Raw genomic sequence first — 23,178 nt, 5'->3', positions numbered from 1 at the left:
GAAGATAAATTGAGATATGAATAACAAAATAAGTAATAAAAAGCAGTTACTTGCTCTTCACTGAAAGTAAATCATATTTTTAGGTTCTGTTAATTAATCTGTCTGTTCATTTCGACACAGCTGAGCACTTCATTTGCATATTTAGAGCTTTAGGGATTTGCAGTACAACAACTATTGCTTCTGGAAAGCTTTAGAGATGGATGGTGTTTTCATGAAGCATCATCATTTCATGAGTATCATCATGTCCCCTGAACACAACACTCCAGCTGGGAAACCGACAGCGAAGCTGACCAATCAGCGGCTGGTCTTCCTCCCACGCCCATCAATGAAAGCTGCGCGGGGGCGGGGCCCCAGTTATCTAGCAGCTCGCGCTTGGTTTCACTGCATCGTCTGCTCTCGTCCCATTGGCGCAGGTGATCCGTCTCAGGATGCGAGAGGAGAGCGGAGGAGAGGGGCAGAGAGAGGGGAAAGAAGCGCCGATGGAAAAGTGTCCAGGGCTCGGTTAACGGGAAGACAGGAGACCGGCCCGCTTCACTTCGTCCTGGGACACTCGGCCATGAGAGATTCACCGAAAGGGGCACTTTGAGATATGATGAGGTTTATTTCTGGTCGGCAATAGTACTATGATTTGGTATGTGGCCACTTTGATAGCAAGTGTATTCAGCACCCGAGGAACGGCCGCTCAAGGTGAGTCGAAGTGCAGCGTGTGTGCGTGTGTGTGTGTGTGTGAGTGTAAGTGTGTGTGTATCGCGCGCGCGCGCGCGTGTCCACCGAAGCTCACAGCTCAAGTTTTACTCCGCTCGTTCTTTTCCCGCCTGTCTGTTTGCTAACTTTGAATATGTCGCTTGCATGTTAAAAATGTCCCACTTTACGTCATGAAGTTCATACGTATGTTCATCGCCGCACCTGAGCGGAGCCGGGCCGGCGAATCACGGACCGGTTTCCCGGTAAATGAACGATAACGAAGCTTGAGCAGGCAGGAAGCCACCTTTAAAGGAGGACAACCTGCCTGCATCATGGATGTTTTTTGGGCTGGAGAGTGGTGGATGTTGCGGTGTGTTGGGCTGGAGAGTGGTGGATGTTGCGGTGTGTTGGGCTGGAGAGTGGTGGATGTTGCGGTGTGTTTGGCGGAGCTGCGGGAGCTCCAGGACGTTGGTCGGGGTGAGCTGCTTACCGGCTGCCAGCGTTACGTGAAATGTGGAGGCAAATGTAATTATCATGGTGCGCTGGTGTAGATGTCATTAAAATGCTCTGAGTGGATTTACATCTTCCTGGGAGCTGTTTCTGCTCAGTCTGTGAGCAGCTCTGTCCGTTAGAGGGAGCGCTTTCTGAGGCTGCAAGGTGCATCTGAACAGCTCACAGCAGGCTGCTTCTCACACATCTGAGATGCAACTTTTATCACATGTATGATGACTTCATGACAGCTTCTTTATTTATTTAAATTTTTAAGATGCCTCTTTGTGGGCAGTGGCGTGTCCAGATTTTTTATATTGGGGTGGCCCAAGTGACTTATGGGGTGGCATGAAGTATGAGTGCTGCTGCAGGCACACGCGTCAGCATAGCTTTACTTTAGCATTTGTTTCAACCATACCTATACCTACATTGCTTATTAACATTTCAGTGTCTTACATTCCTGTTTATAGTTGAGTTTAAAAGATAAATAGACTGACCAATCACAATACAATAGAGTGACACCACACAAATGTAAAATAATGCTTGCATACTTATTTAAGAAATTGTTCCCCCAGAAGTAAATGGCAAGTATGAAGAGCCAAGTTTAGTTTAATTTATTTGCACACAATTAAAATTGCATAAAGAACAAGATGAATCTGGGATTTAATCCTTTATAAGCTTAGCAAATTGCTTCAGTTTCTTTCAAAAACATGGGATGGGGTGATGAGCGAGTTAAAAAGAGATGGCCCAAAAATTGGCAAGAAATTAGTAAAAACTTACAAAGAAATAACCAAGCAAAAAATTAAAAGATAAGGTAAAAATTAAACAATAAACAAGAAAATGACAGCAAGAAAATGCTTGGATAAGTTTTTTTTTTTTGCGCAGTGCTCATTATCTTTTTTCCTGTGTTTTTGAAAAAAAAATCAAACAAATTTTCTCAGGTTTCAGAGGTTTAAATGCTAGAGAAAGGCATCTGAATGCAGTACAATAAAACTGATGGTGATCCAGGTGTTAAATGTTTTAAAATGTGACTTAATATAACTTGAAAATAATAATAACATAAATATATATATTTTTATTTTGATTTATATTTTAATGATTGATAATCTGCTATTAATTAATGTTCTGGCTGTGATGACAAGTGACATCATCCTGTAGTCAGTGGAGCCATGTGTAGTTTAGCAGCTTGACAGTGCGTACAGTGTGCATGTGAGCTTATCTCACACTGAAGACCACAGCAGCACACGTGGTGAGCAAGTAAAGCTGCAGCAGAATGACACTTTACTCTTAAATAAAGGAATTCCTGCTCCTCTTCCTCCCCTCCTTGGTCCCCTCCCTACCGCTCATCTTCAAGAGAGAGGAGGAAATTGGGACAGCGTCTGTGCTTCAGCATCACTGATGAGCCGAAGATGAAAGGAGATAGAAACAAGCTCTCCGTCTCTGTGCGTTAAACTTTTGACACCAAATCTTGAAGGTTTATGTATGTTTGTTTTTGTTGACATCCCTGTGGCATGCGATGGGGCTGGGCTGGCAACACGGCAAGCAGTTATGTAATGCCCTGCCTAAAGAGGATCCACTTGCCACTGCCAAAAGAGGGAGACTTGGGGAGATGTTTTTAAGCGGCTTCCCTTGTCTCTTCCACGCTTGGGAGAGCAGGCAACTTGGCAGAAATGTGCACTAACTTCTGAGGCGGAGCAACCGCGACTGGACTTGTTTGTATTTTGTAAAAGACTGTGCCCTCAGTCAGCAGAACTGGTTCTGCATATGGTCTTTGTCCCGTTCCTTAACACATCGTCGGAGCTCTCAGCACACTGCATGCTGTGCACAGGACACACAAACACGGACGAGCACACTAGCCGTCAGAAGCTGCACAGGGCAGCATCCTTCTGGCCGAGCACTGCTGTCTCCAGCTGGCAGCTGGCAAATGCCTCGACTTTTGCCAGTGATAACCCTGGACCTGAGCCAGACTGTCTCTCTCTCGCTCTGTCCTCTCTGGTTTCCTGTCTCCCTCACCTTGTTTCATCCCTCCCTCCTTCCCTCCCTCCCTCTCACTTTTACCATCTGACTCAGGTTCTCATTGGCCTCCCATCCTCTTCCCATCTCACTTCTCTCCTGCCCTGTCCTGTCGTCTTCCTCTTCCGTACACTCGGGTGAACTCGTTTCCCTCCAGGTTTCGAGTGGCCTCTCTCAGCATGGCTGGGTAGCCGAGGGAAGGGAACATGGTGGGTTGTGTTAATGGAGGCTCAGGGCACGCTCCACAGCAACCGTCTGCTGCCAGACACACGCACTTGTTACCCCTACCCACGCACACACACACGCAAACTACACACACACATGTCAGCACGCAGGCTTCCCCTGGGGGAGCAGTGTGTCTTTAACCAGGATCTGAACATATGCCCACTAACAGGCTGCCTGCCCTGGACTAAGTTGGACTAATTATGATTAAGCTGTGAGATAAATGCCACTTGGTTGCTTGATAAATACATATGCCACAACATGCCAAGAGGGCTGGGACCGACGGGGACAGAGGGGGAGGGGACGATGCTGGAGTGTAGAGGACAGAAAAAATGACAAAAACAATTAAGAGCATTTTGGTAATGAAAGTTTTTGACTGCACTTGCATTAGAAATGCTTTCCTGTTTGGTTTGAGTCAGTTGAACTCTGGTGTGTTGGTGCATTATTTTGGTTCATTTGAGCAGATATGAAAGCCATCAATCAAGCTCAGCTGCAAACTAAACAACCGGACGGAGACCGGCTGAAAAGTAACATTTCAGTCCACTTACAGACTCTCTTGTGATTCGTTTGTCACTTAACGGCAAAAGCCATCAACTTGTTTGAAACAACTTGTGATTTCAGCATGAAATCAAAAAACTAATCTGCTGTTAAATCCATCTGTTGACTGTCAACTGTTAAGACTTTCTCCAAATCTGACTCTAAGTGATGTGTAGCCCATAAAAGATCAGCAGGTAACCATGGCAACACACTTGTGCGTCAGCAGTTGTGTGCATGGATTTTCCCTGATACGGAGAATAAAGTAAACCAATGATTGCATTGCTGCTATTTCAACCCCTGGGTCAAGTTTGAACAACAGACTGTAGGACATAATGGATGCATTGGATTCTGGAGTATGGTTAACTCTGATAATGCGAAGTCTTGCGAGCAAAAACGTGTAAACACTTTTAAAAGTAGCCTAAGGCGCTAAATCCAACTCAAATTGCGTTAATTATAAACCATATGATAGCGTGATTAATATAATATCATGTTTGTAAACTTACTAATGGAGCGACTAGGGTCATACAGCTCATGCGTAATTTACTGCTGAGCCAAGGCAGCTGGTGTCAGAAACATGAGAGGTCAAATTTCAGCAGTGGGGCAAGAGCAGCATACACCCTATGTCTTTACTTTTAGGGTTGATGAGAGGAGATGTTACAGAGTTATTTTCATAAAAAATCTAAAACTGCATTAATATGACAACATTTTGGATTTGAAGTCCACAAAAGAGCTGTCTTTACTGGCTGCAGCTGTTTTTGTGAGCTGAACTTTTGTCGGATGCAGAGTTTCTATTTATATCTGATGCTTGCTTTGAAAGCGCCACAGTGGACGAGGACCAGTTGATTCGTGAAGTTGAAAAATGGAATTGTTCATACAAAACCTAATTTTTTAGCTACAAAAACCTAAACACAGTGTCAGCTGGCTGGAGGAAGATAGCTGGGAAGCTGAAAGTTTCTGCTAAGGTTTTTTTTTGCTAAAACAAGCTAGGCTAACATTACTTGCTGTTGGCTATTGTGTGTGTAATTTCTAAGTATCACAATTTAAAACGTGTTTTATGATTTAAAAATTAACATTACAAACAGGAAGATAGCAAGTGGGTTACATCTTTTAAGTGTTTATGGCTCCAGTCTGATCTTGAGCGTGCAGCTGATAGCTATATGATTTGTTTACATAAAGTAACAGAGGTGCAGATGTAACGGCTTCAGTGTGGACACAGAGCCCCAGTGTCACATGATACTACATGATAGTTAGACACTTGTTTTCTGTTGGGACACAGTGACATTATGTTCCACTCAGGATCGACTGGGACACCTGGTAAAATGGTAAACCAGTGTGGTCCAGTGTTTAGTTTTATATCAAACCAGTTTAAAAAATTTCACAGAGATCAGCTGAAGTGAGTGGCAGATGGCTGCGGAAGCCCTGGCCTGGATGTCAGCTGAAAAACCCGATCAGCCCAAAATATTGTCCTGTAAGGATAGCTGATGGGTTCCACAGTTGTGTAATATAACAGGATCTAAGTTTTGATTTGTGTTGCTCCTCTAAGCTGATTGCAAAGTATTGCATTTGTACCACCTCTGCAGGTGAATGATTGGATCTTGAATGCTTCTTGGCTGTATTTACACCTGGATCTGTTGTTGCTGTGACTGATAACAAAGTGATGCTTCACAGTGATATCGTCAAGGCTCTGTGTGTGCTCCAGTGAAATGAGATTCATGTGCAGCTCTAAAGCTCCATGAAAGCTTTTGAACTTGTGTTTGTGATTCAGTGATGCCATCTCCCAAGTCAGAGAGTGTGTATTTCTGGGTAAACTGTGTGTGTTAACGGAGCTGGCAAGGAGCGTTGGTGCCTAATTCATTTTATTCCCAGAAACTTCCCTGATATCCCTGTTTTTTGATGATCCCTACAGTATGATCACTTAATGAGTGTTCTCCCAGTAAGTGGGTGGCTGCTTGGCAAAAACAAAGCTGCTGACCAAGAAAAGGGAGACTCACGTCTCATTCACAGCGTGGATTTAAATCCTGTGGGTGTTCAGCATTTTCTCACTGAAGGACTCAACTGTGTTGGGTGTTTTGTGGCTTGAGACACATTGGGGCAGGGATACTCCCCATGCATGCTTTTAGGATTTTAGGAGATTTATAGAATTTTAGGACATTTCTAGGACTTACAGACATTTCTAGGTAAATTTTAGGATATATCCAGGATTTTAAAAGATTTCTGGGATTTTACCATGTTTCTCAGATGTTAGGACATTTCTCGGATTTTAGGAAGTTTCTAGGATTTTGGGACACTTGTAGGATTTTGGGACATTTCTAGGATTTTAAGACATTTCTAGGATTGGGGCGGCTGCGGCTTAGCGGTAGAGTGGGTCGTCCTCTAATTGGAAGGTCAGTGGTTCAATCCCGGCTCCTCCAGTCAACATGTACAAGTATTGCTGGACAAGAACTGAACCCCAAATTGCTCCTGATGCTGTGCCATCTGAGTGTGAGTGTGTATCTGGTTACTGAGTAGCAGGTGGCACCTTGTAAAGTAGCTTCAGCCACCAGTGTGTGAATGTGTGTGTGAATGGGTGAATGTGACATGCAGTGTGAAAGCCCATTGAGTGGTCAAAAGGCTAGACAATTGCTATACAAGTACAGTCCACATACCATTATGAGATGTTTCTAGGATTTTAAGACAGTCATCAGAAGACATTTCTAGGATTTAGTATGTTTTTAGGACATAAGGGTCTTAGCCAGGACCAGGGGGGATCATCCATTAGTAATTTTCTTGAGAAACGCGCTCTATTTTGATGCTGTTTTATGCAACTTTGGCACCTTATGTATACTAAAAGCACAAAAGCAATTCCCAATGTAATTCACTGTATTTTTTCATTGTCATTTAGAAAATGTTTGGGGGGGGGGGGCACACACAGCACTCTATTGGGGGCCAGATTTGATATCATAGAATGAGTATCAGTGCTATAGGGTTTTCATTAGGAATATTCCATTCTGACCTTTATTGATCTGATACCAACAACTGCTGTTATGGTCTAAATGACTCAACTTATTTCAACATATAAATGATTAGCATGTCAAGGGTTAACTAACATTTTGTCAACTTCTCTTTGGACTTATCCCATGGAGTTGAGGCCCAGTTGGATGAGGCTGCATCTAATCAGCATAACTCCCATCAGTCTATTTTTTATGCCTTTAGGACTTCAAAAGGCTTCAAAAGGCTCATTTCCTTTCTGAAGTGTACATGTTCAGATCCTGTTTTAAAGTGTGTGCGTGAGGGTGAAGGTGTGCATGCTTGTCATTGCTTCTCATTTCATAGCTGAGTTGAAGCTTGAATTAGAGCCTAAACTGAGCCCCATGGCTCCAGATCAAGTGTTACTCTAATTCCAACATTCAACTTCCTGGATTGAGGTCACACATCCTGTTAAAATCATGAGAAAGCATCTCAGCTTAAAGCCTCTTGCACACTGAGCCAGTGCTCTGCCCAAAAAAAAAAAGAAATTAAGTTGGCAGTTGGTTGTTATTTTTAGACTTTATGTTTCCACTGTCAACTTCATCTAGAGCCAACCATCTTCACTGAAGTTTGACAGTTTCCACACGTCTTTACAGTAAGTAAGTTTTATTTATTAATGAATCTTTTATGTATTTAGTTTGCAATAGGGTTGCAAATTTGTAAGCATTTCCTTGATTGATTAATTGGTAAAATGAACGATCAGTTAATCATTTGAACCCCCTCCCCAAAATTTGCTTATTTTGAACAATACCAAATATGTTATATCCTCAGTCAAAGCTCACAGCAACATATTGCATATATAGCGTTTCATAGCCTTTAAATTAATTGATTAAATTTCACATGTTCAATCAAATTCATGAAGTAAGGATTAATTAAAGCAACCGATTAATCATCATCGATTCATTGTTATCATTGCTAGTTTGCAATTACACATTTTGGATATAATGATGGATATGATTTTTTCCCAGTGGGTGCTCCATTTTGCAGGAAAACAGTAGCAGGAAATCCTACAACTTATCCCCAGACTCCCACAATGCCAATAAGAGTTGCATGATTATGGATAAAAATCTGATCTCCGTGACTTTTTCGGCCTTCCTGCCGGCGATAGCCATTGTGCTATGTTTTTGGGTTGTATGTCTGTCTGCCTGTATGTACATTATTCTGTACGGCTGTCCTATTCTTTTGAACACGACATTTCAAGAGCACCTTAAGGGAATATTTTAAAATTTGGCACAAAAATTAACTTAGACACAAGAATAAATTGACTTTTGGTGGTCAAAGGTCAAGGTCACTGTGACCTTGTCTATCTTATTCTTGTGAACATGATATCCAAAGAAAACACAGAGGGAATTTAACAAAAATGGCACAAATGTTCACTTGGACTCAAGGATGAAGTGACTAAATTTTGGTGGTCACTGACCTCTTCTGTGTGTCATTCTCATCTCAAGCACACCTCCAGGGAATTTCTTCAAATTTGACATGTAAACATTCACTTGAACTTGACAGTTGAAGTGATTAGAATTTGGTGGTTTTGGTTCATTGTTACTTTGTGTCCGTCTTATTCTCATGAATGCAATATCTCAAGAAGGCTTTGAGGGAGTTTCCTGAAATTTGGCACAAATGTTCAGTTGGAAAGAACTGTTTAGGATTTGGTGGTTGAAAGTCAAAGGTCAAGGTCACTGCGACCTCAGAAAACCTGTTTTTGACCAAGAATGCATACACTATATATGACAAATTTTCACACAAATGTTTAAAAATGAGATAAAGTGTTCAAGTGCTGACATTTGATATCCAAAATGCCATAGGTCAACTTTACTGTGACATCATAATGTTCATCATAATGTTCATAATGTTCTTTTCTGGTGATTATTCAGTGTCATAAGTCAGGAACAGAAGGGGAGACATCTGGTCAGAACTGGTGACACTAATCTTTAGTGTCTACCTTGAAACTGTGCTGATTGTAGGGATCAGCATCAACCATGTTTTCACAGACATGGTAGTTAACTGTAAGTGCTACTTGACTGGTGTGTGGAGGCATACAACCCTGTGGCAGTGTTCCTGCTTTTAGGTCAGTATTGATGTATTTGACAATATGTTTTAAGTTTCTGTTTCTGTTGAGTTTGAAGATTCTGCAAAGCTCAAAATTCCCTTGTGGTGGCCATTATAGGCTTTCCAATCTTTGCTGGCACAGGTTTTTAAGCTTAGCTAACAGCACATATTAATACTATGTTTTGTGTCAGACTCTCAGTTGCCTAGCACATTTTCATCCATGACACGTCCAAAAAGGGCCATAGGTGGCTGTTTAGTTGTTGTGACTACTGTGCTAAGAAGTGGTCTAAGAATCACCACAGTTTAAGATGACTTTGTGCATGGCCATAGTATGAAGTCTGTCATGAAAAGTTCTTTTTTCTTTAAAGAACGTGGAAGTGGAATCAGTTAAAATGATGTTGCAGCATGATTGATGTCTGTTTTCCTTGCTCTCCACAATTGATGTGTGGCTGTGCAGTCTAATCTGCTATGGATGGTTAGAGCAGAAGCCTTCACTCCCGCTGAGCTTGATGAAAAGTTGCACCCCTGTTGCCAGGGGCAAATGGCACACTTCATAAAAGTCACTAACCTTTAGATGGCAATCAGCCTGGTATTTGGGCCAAGGAGCAGTGACTGGCGGCTGCTGTCAGGCCCCCAAGCTCCCAGCAGCCTCCATTTTGGTTCAGTGAGCTAGTCTGCTGGGGTGGCTTGGCTGGCCTATGGAAAAAAAATGTTGGCAAGAGATGCTTCACGTGTTTTTGATTGTTGCAGATCCCTGTCAATTATATATGAGCAGCTCACAGAGCGTTGGTGTTTGACTAAGGTCAGTTTGTTTCTATTTCAGTCCAGGTAACCCAGAAACACACCTTATGCATTTTGATTGATTAAAAAAAATAAAATAAATAAAAACAGACTGATTTTATCTTAACCTATAAGTAGGTGGGTCTCCTTTACAGATTTGCGCAAAACTTAAGTAAGATTTTCAAAATGTGGAAAAAACACTGAGTGAGTGATGTTCTGCGACTTCTCCTCTGGCGATAACATTCCAAGAAGTATGGTGATAGATGTTCAAAATATTAGCAGCTTTATTTCTATTGCAGCCACCACACTAGTCAGCATTATTTTTTTTAATCAAAGGCTACATAGGCGTGTTATGGAACCATAATGGAAAGGCAAGCCTCTTATAGGTGGGAGCAGCCACGTATGAGGGAATTCTGGGAGCTGATAGTCCATGATTTCACAGAGGAATTGTGGATTCAAAACCTCTAGATGATCCGCTCAACTTTTGAAGAGTTATGTAATGCAGTAACACCTCTTGTAGCGCCTGCTGCATCATGAGAGAGCCAGTTCACTCATCATGTGACCTATAAAGGCAGGAAAAAAAAGTGTTTCCATTACCGTTTTGCAAAATATCATTATTTCAAGTCTCCTGAAATACCACCTCATGCAAGCATGGAATCTTTTTTTATCTACACATACTACCCACATTGTTTTGATACAAAGCTGGTTGAAAATTGACAAAGTATCCCTTTAACATTGAAAAGGATTCCTACACATCCATAAAAATTCTTAAAGGCATTGAATTCATTAATCTAAAAATAAGGCCTTCATTGGTATTATATTCACTTAAAGTCATTTTTCAAAAGTTTTAATAATGCTGAAACATGACAAGTAGGATTTTATGAATTGGTTTTTTTTGACATTGCATAGTGAAATCTAAACAAAAAATTGGTAACATAATTTTTTTCTTGAAAAAAACGTAATAAATTTCTCTTCATCATCAAGTTCCTTTTCCTCCTTGTGTTTGACTCTAAACAGGGTTGATTTCTTCAACATCATCAACTGAACAAAAAAAGTTATGTTTTCACCACAATAAGCATTTTGGCAAGATAAAATTGTCCTTCAATTTTTGTTGTTAGAAAATTGGCCTTAAACCTAATTCCGAGTGGCATTAAAATTTTTTTTAAAAGTCTTAAATCTACCTAGCCTTAAGCTGCAGAAACCCTGTTTGAAACTCACACCGTTAGTAGCTATAATAAGCTTTGAATTGTTTTTACAGCCCAGAAACTGTAAACACAACAGCCGATTTTGCCTCAAGCGTTGAGTTAGTTGCTGCAGGTGTTGTGCATTTCTATTTGTCTGCATCATCACTCAGTGTCCTGGGGGTATCATTTAATTCCGTGCGGGGGAGGACGTCGTTTCTTATCTCGTATTGCCTTCCTGTGTAATTTCAATTATAGCTCTCTCCTGAAAGGAGCAGAGAGGAGTGTTTGGGAAGTTGAACATGGATAAAGACACTAACTCTCTCTAGGCGTCTCCTGGCTCACATAAAGACGACTGCTCTTTTAAAAAAAAAAATCCAAAACAAACTCCCTCCTAATGCCTCCAAGCACCCCCTCACATCTGTGAGGGACTGAAATCGATTGTTGTAGTTAAAGATCAGTGTGGTATAGTGTACTGATCATGATAAAGTATTTGACTTGGAGCCGCCCTCAGAGTACAGCACTTGAGGAAGGTATTGCTCTGTGTTATTTGTTCTGAATATAGTGTACCAGTGTCCTTTCGCTGACTCATCTGAAAGCTGTCCAGCTAGTACTTGCTGTAGCCCCTCTGCTGCAGTCAGGATACACAGAACAGGCACATCATCAAAACTCTGCCTGCTTGTATCGACCACTTGTATTGTCGCTGTGGAGTTTACACTGGGCTGAATAGAAGATTCTATTCCAGTATGAATTCTCAGTTTAGCGCTGGACCACGAGGCAAAGCGAACTGATCCCCTTTAGTGCACATATTTCTGTTAATGTGTGCCATTTAAAGCCTCTGGGAACCCAAATCACCAAAAACTCTCTTAATATTTAATTGAGGGCCTTACATTCATAATAAAAAGCATAAAAATGATCAGTCTCAATCCAAATTTGAAATACTGTAATTTTAGTATTTTTCACAGTTTCCTGAAGCTGGGTTGGGTTGGGTGTGGCGCAGATATTTTTGCATCATCACTGGGAAGTGGAGGGAAAAAGGCATTCAGATAATCCCTCGATCTTCACAGTTCTGTGTTCTTGTTATACGGCTGGTTATGAGGTGGAACATGTTTGCTGCTAGCTTTACTTCATGCCAAATTACTGTTTTCTGTCTTGAAGTTGTGGGAGGAGGAACGTAGTTTAAATAATTTTCTTTTTCCCAATTTGTTCTGTAGATTATACACTTCATTAGCACATCATTTACAGCTGCATAGGGTTTATATTTGGGCATATGGATAGACAGATGTACACAGGAGGGGGTCCCTGATGGGCAGAGGAAGCTTTATTCCAATCAGTGAGGAGGAAGAACTGCGAGGGACACATTTTCCATGCCTGGAAAAGTAATGGAACTAGTAGAACTCATTTAAAGTTTTTGGGAAAAAATAATGGTAATAATTGCTGTGTGTAATACATTCAAAGATGTAGATGTAACATAAAGGTGAATTTATTTTCTGCAGCTGACGACTTGACGTAGCTTTAATATGTGTTGTTATGTTTTGGTTATGTTTTTTGTTTATTAGTTCAAAACGAAAATGTCTTTATTTTATCCCTGTGATCTGTACCTCCCTTCATGTCTGCCCACTAGGCATCTCGAATAATTTTTTAAGAACTTTTGGTTTCAGGGGAGGGGCATACAACTTTAGATATCGGTATTTTGTGTTTATTTTATTGTAGTTTTTTTTTAAGAAAACATGCCTTCCTTTTTTTCTTGAAGGAAAAAATACATTTTTTTGACATGTACTTCTGTGGCTTTTTGGGGCTTCATTTTTTGTGGCTATTTATATGGAAAATGTTCACATTTTTGGTGATTTTTAAAGATTAAAAAATCTTTATTTTTTCTTGTTTTTTAAGAAAACCACAGGTTTGGTAAAAACTAAGTGTTTTTTCTTTTTAAAGTATATATAAATTTGGCTCTTTTTTTGAAAAACTGAAAAAAAAAAACAGTTTTCTTTTCTTGTATTTTCTTTTCGAGAAAAAAACATTTAAAAAGAAACTGTACAAGCAGAAATTATTTTGGGATTTTCACATTTTTGATGCTTCATCAACATATCATCAGGGACCCTAAATTTACATCTGAACAGAGTTTGAATCTTATATGTTTAAAAAATTTGAAAAAATGTGAAATTTTGTCCATGAAAATGTGTGGGAACCCTGGCTTTCCAGTTGAACACGATGAAGTGGACACCTGGTGTGGCCACATCTCAGTGTTTCTTAAGAATTGCTGTGGGTGATTTAATGTTTGGGTGAAGAGGTGTGTCTGCTCTAAGATTGAGACGTCTGTCAGCTCAACAGTTGTCTTGTTTAACCTCAAACAGTCCTGAGCTCTTGCAGTCATGGAGCCATTGTGTGGCAGATGTGTGGTGTCTCAGGAGGCCTATCTCATTCTTCGGCCCTGAAACTTTACTATTATGACATTGCAATAAACCTTTGAATTGATCCTGACATTGTTAATAGATGATGGTCATGCATCCCACATCCAGTTTGTGTCTACAGTCAAATTCAGCCAAAGTACTTCCCTGGAGATGTGTGCAAAGATGTGCCTAGATGTGTGCAAAGAATATTCAATTTAGCAGAAAGAGCACTGAGGCTAGCTTGCAGTTGTCATAGTAAAGATGTTGAGGTTGATGCTGTGTGTAGTCTGTGTCTCATCAAATGAGATGATCTCAGTGGAGATCAGGTTTTCAGTGGAGCATTTCTGAAATATATGAGTCATACCCATATCATCTTCATTTGGATGCTTTTGTGTTTAGTTTGGTTTCTTGCTAACATGCGTTTTGGTCGCTGTCCTGCTAAGTATACTTTCTCTGAATACTGCACTCCACGTTTCCTCCCCTCCCTCCCCTCCCTCTCCTCCCTCTCCTCCCGCCGTCCTGAGCTGACTGGCTTCCTGCCCTGTCTCATTTTACAGCCTGGCCTACTGATGCAGCACAGTCAGCTTCCTCTACGCCGACATCTCGAGACCCATTAAACATTCATTGGATAGGGCTATAAGATACCTCACCATAGCTTCAGTGCTGCTACTCTAAATTCAGCCCAAGATCAGAGCTTTACATCCTAACCCTGCTCCTGTGAACCAAGAGCCACATTCTATAGGCATGGCTGCGTGTAGACCCTGCTGAGAGAGGGTGTTTCATGCAATAGAAAAACTGATTAATTGCATTGGTGTGGTACAGTATATGACACGTGATCCTCTCACTGCTGTGTGGCAGCAGTGTTGGAGTTCATAGATTGATACAACCTGCCACTGATACTAGGTTTGAGTGGTATTTATTTTTATACCCTTATACCTTTGCTCTGTTTCACAGAGTTATGATATATGATGCTATTTGTGTAAAAAAAAAAAAAGTTTAAAAAAGGCGCTGGTGGTGTATTTACCTCCAAAAAATGTCAAGAAAGGACATGTTCTCACACCTCTATGTTATATTAATAAGAGAAGTACTACCATACACATTTGATCCTTTAATTTTCTCTCTTTTACTGATCTAAGATTAATTCAATTACCTTGTTAGCTCATAAAACAAAGTTCATTCAAACGCAACCAAATACAACTCACTTAATTCATCTTAGCTATCAGTTAATTGCTGTTCCAATAATCACCAACTCTGATTTGGTTAAAATCAATTCTTAATTTACTCAGTGAGATGTGAAAACATGCTGGTTTCCCAGCTGTCTTTCTCTGTTGCAGCTAGCTGCCTTTTTACTGGCCCTGTGATGTTATCCCCACCCCTCACAGTTGCCATCTTCCTCAGCTTAGCTGCCTGTGTAGAGACTGACCTCTGGTAGTGAATGCTGTGCACTACAATACATCTCAATACAGCATCTCTGTATCAGTTTAGTAAAAGAGGAGTGTCTGTAATTTTGACTGTACTGAAAATCGTACTATTAGGATTTCATCATATAATAAAACCTAGTGGATACCATAGACAAATGACTAAGGCGTGAGAGAACACAAAAAAATGTCACCACCTTTAAGGTAACATAAAGAGCACAGGAATTATGTTCATATTGTGATTAATTTGCATGAACCTCATTGTATGTGGAAGAGAAAAACAAACAACCCTCCACCCGTCATCATTAAATGTTGCTCATCTCTGGTTGGTGCACAGAAGCATGGAACATGTCTCCAGCTGAACCCACCCACTTCAAACCAGTGACAGCAACACAGAAAAAAAAGAAGTTTATTTCCAATGTGACACTTGTCACTAATGTCACTAACAACTGCTGTTTATTCTTGATTCTGTCATGCATGGTATAATCTCTATTAACAGATATCTGCATGTACAGACAAAATCTGTAGGCAATGATACAAGATTTTGGTATCGTAAGTATACAGGTTTTTGTTTATCGTCTGAGTAGTATTGACCAATCAAGTTTGAGCAGCAGGTAAACAGTTTGTTTAGCTTGATTTCTTTCAAGTACAGAAGGTGATGAGCAACTTAACAAGAAATTACCCAACAAATAGCAAGAAATTAGTAAAATGTTATACAAAATACATTTGAAAATGAGCAAAAAAGAGAAAATCAGAAAAGACAAGAAAAAAATTCAAACAATCAACAACAAAATGACCCCAATACATTTTTTTTCTGTAACATAATTGATTATGTGTTTTATATATAGTATTCTGGATTTTTTTTGATGATATCTAATAACTCCCCTTTCTCACCAGCTAATTTTTCAGATCATTTCCTTTCCTTTCCTTTCCTTTTTCACTCATTTTTGCAGTTTGTGGGACATTTTATATGGTGTTTTTCACATTTTTCTAGTTCAAGCAGAGAAACTGAAGTTTGATTCAGGTGTTAAAGGGTTAAAGAGATTAGCTTAAGTGTAGTTTATACCTGTTTCAAGTTGTTTATCAAACTGTTAACGATTAACCGCACATGGAAGAGGACGTCTTGATATCCACTTGCTAGTTGTATCTCCTGAAATATTGGCTGTTGCCCCCAGAGGCTGATTGTAGTCAGACAATAGAAGATGGGTTGCTGATTGAGAAAATAGATTTCCAGGCTGTATTCTGTGAAACAAGCAGCTGTGTGTGCTGTAGTTTCTGCCCTGTGCCCGTGGCAGTATCCATGACTCTCCACCCCCGCCTAAAAGGATGGCGGATGGAACGGCCTGCTAGCCTGGATGTAAGGTGTCAGGTAACAACTTACTTAGCGTATTGCTGACATGAACTGTTTGTAATCTTTCCATCAAAAGGTCAGACCACTCCTGTCCTACTAAGACACAATGCAGACACATAAAGCATCAGTGAAGAGCTAAGATATGTTAATATCACAGATAAGCCTGCGGAGAATGTGTACAAATGAACAGCTTTATGTGTGAATGCTAAAGAAAACAGACAGCAGTGCACTTTGTGGAGAGAGGCAGAGGGAGGTGGTGTGTGCTGAGAGCAGACAGAGTGCACTGTGGACATGAGGTGAGCAGGGAAGAGCTGTCATGTCTAAATAGAGACATATTAGGAGAGCCAGCATTGTATGTCCTCCTCTAACAGCTAAAATGTGCTTACTGTGAGGGTCGGGCGACAGCATTTTGCAAACAATACAGGACTTGTGCCCCAAATATCTGCCATCTATCCTGTTTTATGATCAGAGTGTGCTGTTAAGTATCTGCTGTAATGTATGCACATCCTGCCTTTCTTTTTCTGAAACAATGAGGCATCCATTCATATTTTTGTGAGTAAAACTGCAGGACTTCGAAAAGTCTGTTTGTACCAAGACAGAACAGGGATGAATTAAAAAATAGAATTATTTTAGAATTACTTATTGCTAATTTCAACATGTTGGTTTCTGTGTTGTGCTTTAAAGGGACTGTGCCAATTTACCTCCATCTGACCAGTGTCATTTTAAAGCTATGTTGCCCACCCCTAACTGTAAAACTAGGCAGTGCTAATCATATATAAATCAATATTATGTCACTGCTCTGCTTTTATCTCTCCTTAAATGTATGCCCCTTGTAACTGTTATAGCAAGAGTTTGTGACAGGAAGTAGGCGCCATACTGCTTTCTGCACAGTGAAAACAGAGGCCGAAAAACGGAGCTGAAGATTTCTCACCGCAAATGTTTTCAGACACATGTTTTAGCTCACTGTTAAACTGGAATACAATATCCATCGGCTGTCATTGTTTCATAAGGACCATTCCACATTTTGTCACCCAGCAGTTGGAGCACTAACTAGTCTGATCAGGCGCTTAGCATGATCAGACCGCAGAGGGGGTTGATATTTTTAAAAGCCAACTCAAGACCTACCTTTTTAGTTTAGTTTTCAACTGAACGTTTATTTTTGATGATCTTTTATTCTATTTTATTTTATAGTTGATTTATTTATTTTTTAACACATTTTAATCTGTTCCACAGTTTTAATATTTCATGTAAAATTAATTTTTTTAATTTTTAATTAATTTTTAAAAAAGTTTTTTTTTAACATATTGACTTATTTTACTTTGTGCTGTTATCTTGCCTCTACAGCTTGAGTTTTTTTTTTAGTTATTTATTGTTTATATATTTATCATCATTTTATCTATATCTTTACCTGTTTATTATTTATTAACCTGTTGTTGATTTATTAATTTCTTCATAGGTTTATTCTGCCTCTGGTGTTTCCTCACTTATGGTACAATTCCTCAGTTCTGCGATTTCTGGTTTAGTTCAACTAAAACACAAGAAACTTGTGCTCCAGAAAAGAATAAGCACTCAATGAAGATCCTAGGGTCACTGATCAGCAATTATGACTTAAATATAAAGGCCAGAGAGCAGTAATAGAAAAGAAAGAAAGAGGAAGCAGAGCCAGGGTGGCAGGTCTGAACGGACTAAAAACCAACCCCGCTGGATCCGGCTGAAAGCTCTGCCACCTCCCCCTCCTCCCCGTCACACGGACTGGGATTTCAACTGAGCACAAGAAACTTGTGCCCCAGAAATATACACACTAAAGAAACTAGGGTCACCAATCAGCTATTATGGTTTAAATATAAAGGTCTGAGAGCAGTTAAGACCAACGCATCTTTGGGGTCATCAGGTGGGAACCTCCTTTCATCAGTGTTTCACCTAGTTGGTCCCACAACACCTCCAGGAGGCGAGGCAGTGAACTCTGGCATCCCAAAGCCACTCCCCTAGTGCCAGCTCTCACTGCTCCTATGCAGCCCAAACAGTCCTGCCACCTTCAACAGACCCAGGCTCCATTTGTGCAAGCTCCAGGTAGTGGCAGTACCACCTGGCTATCACAGATACAAGGCTAAGCTAAACCACTACAAAGCTATCACAGTTACAAGGCTAAGGCTAAGCTGAGCTATCACATGGCTATCACAGCCCTAACAGCAATACCGCCTTCAACAGGCCCAAGCTCCATTTATACAAACTCCAGGTAGTGACTGTGCTGATGCTACCTTCCCTAGGACATGCATCACAATTGCCAATATACTACAACTCACATACAAGACTCAAGGTAAGAGAAATAAGGATGAGTTGGCAGAATCAACAAACACACTTAATTGGACGGCAGCATAGTCTCACACAAAGAGACTCAAACTGGCCACTCCCACTCCTAAATACCCTCACACTTCCTGGATTTTCTCCTGAGAGGACTGATTGGTGGATCTCTCCATCTGATCTCAAGGAGTTGTCCATTCAGTGGGTCCCCCTGCTGGTCCCCAACTACCATTGTTTCTCCTAATCCAAATCCACTGAATGGATTTAACTGCCTCATCTGACATTACCCTCACTGTCTTCCTAAAATTCTGTCCCCTTACTCCCAGTTCCCCCAGGAGAGAGGTAGCTGATCCAGCTACAAATCCCCTACATCCCACTTCAACCCTAGCTTTCCATCCTTTCCCCTCAGCTTCTGCCTGTAAGTCTGTGTACCTCAGTTTCTTCCTTTCATAGGCTTCTTCCACTGAGGCTTCCCAAAGGACTGTTAGCTCAATGAAATAAACAATCCGTTGACTCACCGACCACAGCACTATGTCAGGCCTCAAATTAGTACAGACTATTTCCTGGAATAACAAGCTTTCCTCCTAAATCTACCTGCATTTCTCAGTCACAAGCTCCCTCCAGACGACCACACCCCTGCCTCCTCCCTAACTTACTGCCTGGCCTAAGCCCCGAACCTCCCCAGCCAAATTGAACATTACTTACTATCTCTGCATGCCTAAGAGCAGCCTCTGCGTCCTGAACTGCCGCTCTTGGGTTCCATTTTCTCCCGTTGGATGGATTTGGAACCACACTCCTAACTATTGCATCCTTACTCCTGGCTAACAACAACTCTGCCCTAACCTTGGTGCACTTAAACTCCTCTGTTAAGCTAGATACTAGCAGCTGAAGTATCCCTTTCCCATACAATTCCACACTACTTAGACACCTGGGAGCACCCAACCGCTTCCTAATATATGAGCTAACCAACCTTTCCATTCTCTCCACAACAGATATTTATAATTAGTACTTCAATGCGTTAGTGCTTTATTTAAACACAAAGTCTTGTTAGTTATGCATGTGTGTATGCATGTGCTTTCTACTGCAGAGACGGCCCAATTTTATGCGAGGGCCTCCTTTATATCATTGAAATGCTTCTTTAATAGTGTTGCCTTAGATAGTGAGACCTGATGCCATGTCCCCTTATCTGGTGTGATGCCATGACCTTGTCAGAGCAATGACAGCCACACATTACTTCCTAATAAGCAGCCGTACACAATGGAACATCCCAGAGGCTTGAGGATGGCGGGTGGCTCCTGGGCCTTTTCCTTTGTCAAAGCTGGATTAGATATTTGTTTATTGATTGTGGTTGGCACACACAAGTCAGGCCTGTGGAGACACATGGTGACTAATCGGGCTGATAGCCCATATAACTATAGAGATTTATTTCCAAAGCAAGTGTTCCCTCTGCTTTCTGCCAGATGTCAGCTTGTCAGCACACAGGCTCAATGTCCTGGAGTTTTTAGAGTTGTCTTTTGAAGACAACTGCAGATAAACTCTAGGTTCAGGAGCAGAAGGTTGGCATGTTAGCAGCTGCACAGTCCCTGTGCCTGTTAAGAGAAATACAACTTTTCATGTTGTTAAGATTGGGTTTCCTTCACTTTGGTCCGAACAGCATTTTGATTAAACTGTCACTCAAAACATGTATGTGTGGGAGATCTAAGTGTCAGAGTTGTTACTTTTTAAAAAACAAATAAAGAATGACTGTTATCATTTATTCTGCATACTAGGCTTGTGTGGTGTGTCATATTTCATACCTTCATACCTTCCTGAAATCCCACTGGGTATACTGTATATAATGGTATAAGTGTGTGGTGCACCCCCTTTAATTGCCTTGTCAACTCATCATAAAACACACCTTATTCAAACTCGACAGAAACAAAATTAAATACTCTTGCTAGCAATCAAGCAAGTAAGTCGACTGTACCAACAATCACCAGCTCCGGTTTGGTTGAAATAATTTCTTAATTCACCAAGTTAGATGTAAAAAACATGCTGTTATTCCCCACAGTCTCTCTCTCTGCCTGTTGGCCACCGGCTGTTTACCGTCGTGTAAATTCTCTCTCCACCACTAGATGTCGCTGTGTCTTTCAACTCAGCTGTCTGTTCCACCAGTAGAGACCGATACAATGAGTTTAATAGACAGAGAAGCACCTGTATTTATGACGGTATTGAAAAACATACCTTTGGGTTTACTAAATACCCAGGTATACTGTAATACCGTGATATCGCCTAAGCCTACTGCATACATGCTTACAGATATTCTACAAGTATAAACCTGCTGATACTGAAATATTACCTGCTTGCAGGCCACTTAATCGAGCAGGAAAACAGTTCTAGAATGTTCCTGTGTCGGGTCATTGTGACTGTTGCATAGTGCTGTAGGAAGGATTCACCTGGCATCATTTCACTCTTTTTACCCATTGAGTCATAGACCTGTTTTCACAAATCTGAGCCAGATCAGTCGACTCAAATTAAAACTTTCGGCATAACAAAATAACATGAGCATTTAATCGCACTGCCTGTTGTGTTTAGAGCCCATAGTACGCGATTTCTCCAAAATTTAATCTCATGAAAACGCAACCACTTCTGTTGCTGTGTAAACTGGCAACGCACAGATCCTCTGAGAATGGAGATGCCACAGAGGCACACGCACATGGTCTTCTTCTATGGTGTGTCATTACAAAGTAACAACGCCAACAACTGGCCTGGCATGCATACCACAGCCTTTTTTAGTTGTTTTTGTAGATCCCTGTACATGGGGATCATTTTCACAATGCTATCATATGTGCATCCCTAGTAATGTACGCTCCATTTTCAAGGTGCCTTATGTTCCTCAAAATTCTAACCACTGCAGTTTATTAACAGAATTTACTTGTACTTTTACTTTCGTAGTAAAGAACTTAAGTACAGTAAATATATACTATACTTTAAGATATTTACTTAAGTAATGTTCTACCTGACCTTAACTTAAGTCATTTTCTGGCACATTTTGTACTTTAAGTAAGGCTTTCAGGCACTTCAACCACCACTGATGGCAAGTATTTTCAGATAGTATTGTTCGATTTTAAAGGAGAAAAAGACTTAAAGAATGAGGTCTAACTATTTGTTTTGGTAAATGTATATGTGGTTAACTGGCCCACCTTTGTTAAATTGCAGCACACAGCTGCTTCCCTGAATATAGCTTTAGAGCGGGCAAAACAAACGTGCTTTTAGAGAACTGCAAGAAACTACCATTCCTAATAGGAGTAGAGTTGACGGTCTACTGTAGATATTGCTTGATTGTGTTCGTGTGTGTGTGTGTGTGTGTGTGTGTGTGTGTGTGTGTGTGTGTGTGTGTGTGTGTGTGTGTGTGTCTGCTGCAGAAAACCTATTTTAATGATTTCTCCCAGAATGAGGCTGGAGATCATCAAAAGCAGCCAATACTTGTCGTCCACAAAGACAGTGAGGCCGACTGTAACTCCAGTCCAGCACTTAATGATTAACTTGCATTAGAGAACTCACACTGCCATGGAAAGACACAGTAGATGAGGCATATTAATGAAAAAGAAGAAGATGCTGAGACACACAGAACTATGACTGAAGCGATGCAGGGGGGAGTGCTGTTGATTTGTATTCACATCTACACCCAGTCTACTGAAGGATTTTGATCAAAGCTTACATCTGGCCTTAAAGTAATCTTTAGAAGCTGCCAAGAGGGGCAGCCAGTGGTTTTGGCTGAAGGAGAGGACAAGCAGCTGGGCTCCAAAGTAAACTCCATCATAAGTTATGTAATGCCACAGACACATTCAAAAAAGCATGCAGGCATCAGGGCTGACACTAATCATATTTAAATTGACGTTGCGTTGTAATAGAATGCAATTTTAATATCGCAATAGCTGCAATTGAAAATATAAGGCTTAACTGGGTCAGCAACACCTGACTGTGGGCTCAGTGTGCATACTCACTGCCTGGCGCTTTACATGACACATGCAGATTAGAGCTGATAAAGAAACAACTTGTAAAATGCCATTAACAAGCTTTGATGCTTGCAGCATGACTGTGTGAAAATGACTAAGACCGGGTTTAAGAGCAGCTCACATGTTTAAATGTAACATCGTTTGTTGTAGGGAGTGCATGCTCAAACATGAGTGAGAATTATGGTGGATGGGCAGACAGCAGACAGGTGTTGGTGGTCAGAGAGTCCGGGAGCTTCCCGATCACTGTCTGCTCACTGAAGCAGGAACAGATAACATATTAACAATGCAGATCTGGATTATCTAAATATTTTAGACCAACCATAGTCAGTGTGCACAGTATAATTTCATGTCTACTTTTCATATATTATTGTGTGTACATGGCTTGAATTACAATATGCGAGATACAAGTTGTGAGATGACTGTGATTCCACTGAGTGATGTTCTGGGACTTCTTCTCTGGGCATGTTTATTTCTATTGCAGCCACCACACTAGCTGGTACTATTTCCAATCCAAGTCCACATAAATGTGTTATATGAGCGATAATGGAAAGGTGAGCCCCTTATATGTGGGAGCAGCCACTTATGAGAGATTTCTGGGAGGTGATAGTTTACGATTTCACAGAGGAATTGTGGATTCAAAACTTCCGGATGTTCTGCTCAACTTTTGAAGAGTTATATGATGAAATAGCACCTCTTGTAGCTCCTGCTGCATCATACCAGAGGGAGCTAGTTCCTACGGACAAGCAGCCATAGCATCAT

At 40.8% G+C, this 23,178-nt stretch overlaps 1 protein-coding gene across 4 annotated transcripts in view; it reads left to right on the top strand.

Annotated features, from left to right (window-relative positions):
* Nucleotides 1-418: 418 nt before the first annotated feature.
* Nucleotides 419-23,178, top strand: part of LOC121952593 (protein turtle homolog B-like) — a 194,231-nt gene continuing 171,471 nt past the window's right edge. For all 4 annotated transcript variants that reach the window (XM_088088353.1, XM_088088352.1, XM_042499364.2 and 1 more), the window contains exon 1: nucleotides 419-687. In XM_088088353.1, the coding sequence (XP_087944479.1) occupies nucleotides 624-687 (64 nt within the window). In that variant the 5' untranslated portion in view covers nucleotides 419-623. The remainder of the gene's footprint in view (nucleotides 688-23,178) is intronic.

This window comes from Plectropomus leopardus, chromosome 15 (assembly GCF_026936395.1).
Source record: "Plectropomus leopardus strain MGB_pleo_1.0 chromosome 15, ASM2693639v1, whole genome shotgun sequence".
Taxonomy (NCBI): Eukaryota; Metazoa; Chordata; class Actinopteri; order Perciformes; family Serranidae; genus Plectropomus; species Plectropomus leopardus.
The sequence above is the reverse complement of the archived record's forward strand: the minus strand, read 5'-3'. Positions and strand labels throughout refer to the sequence as shown.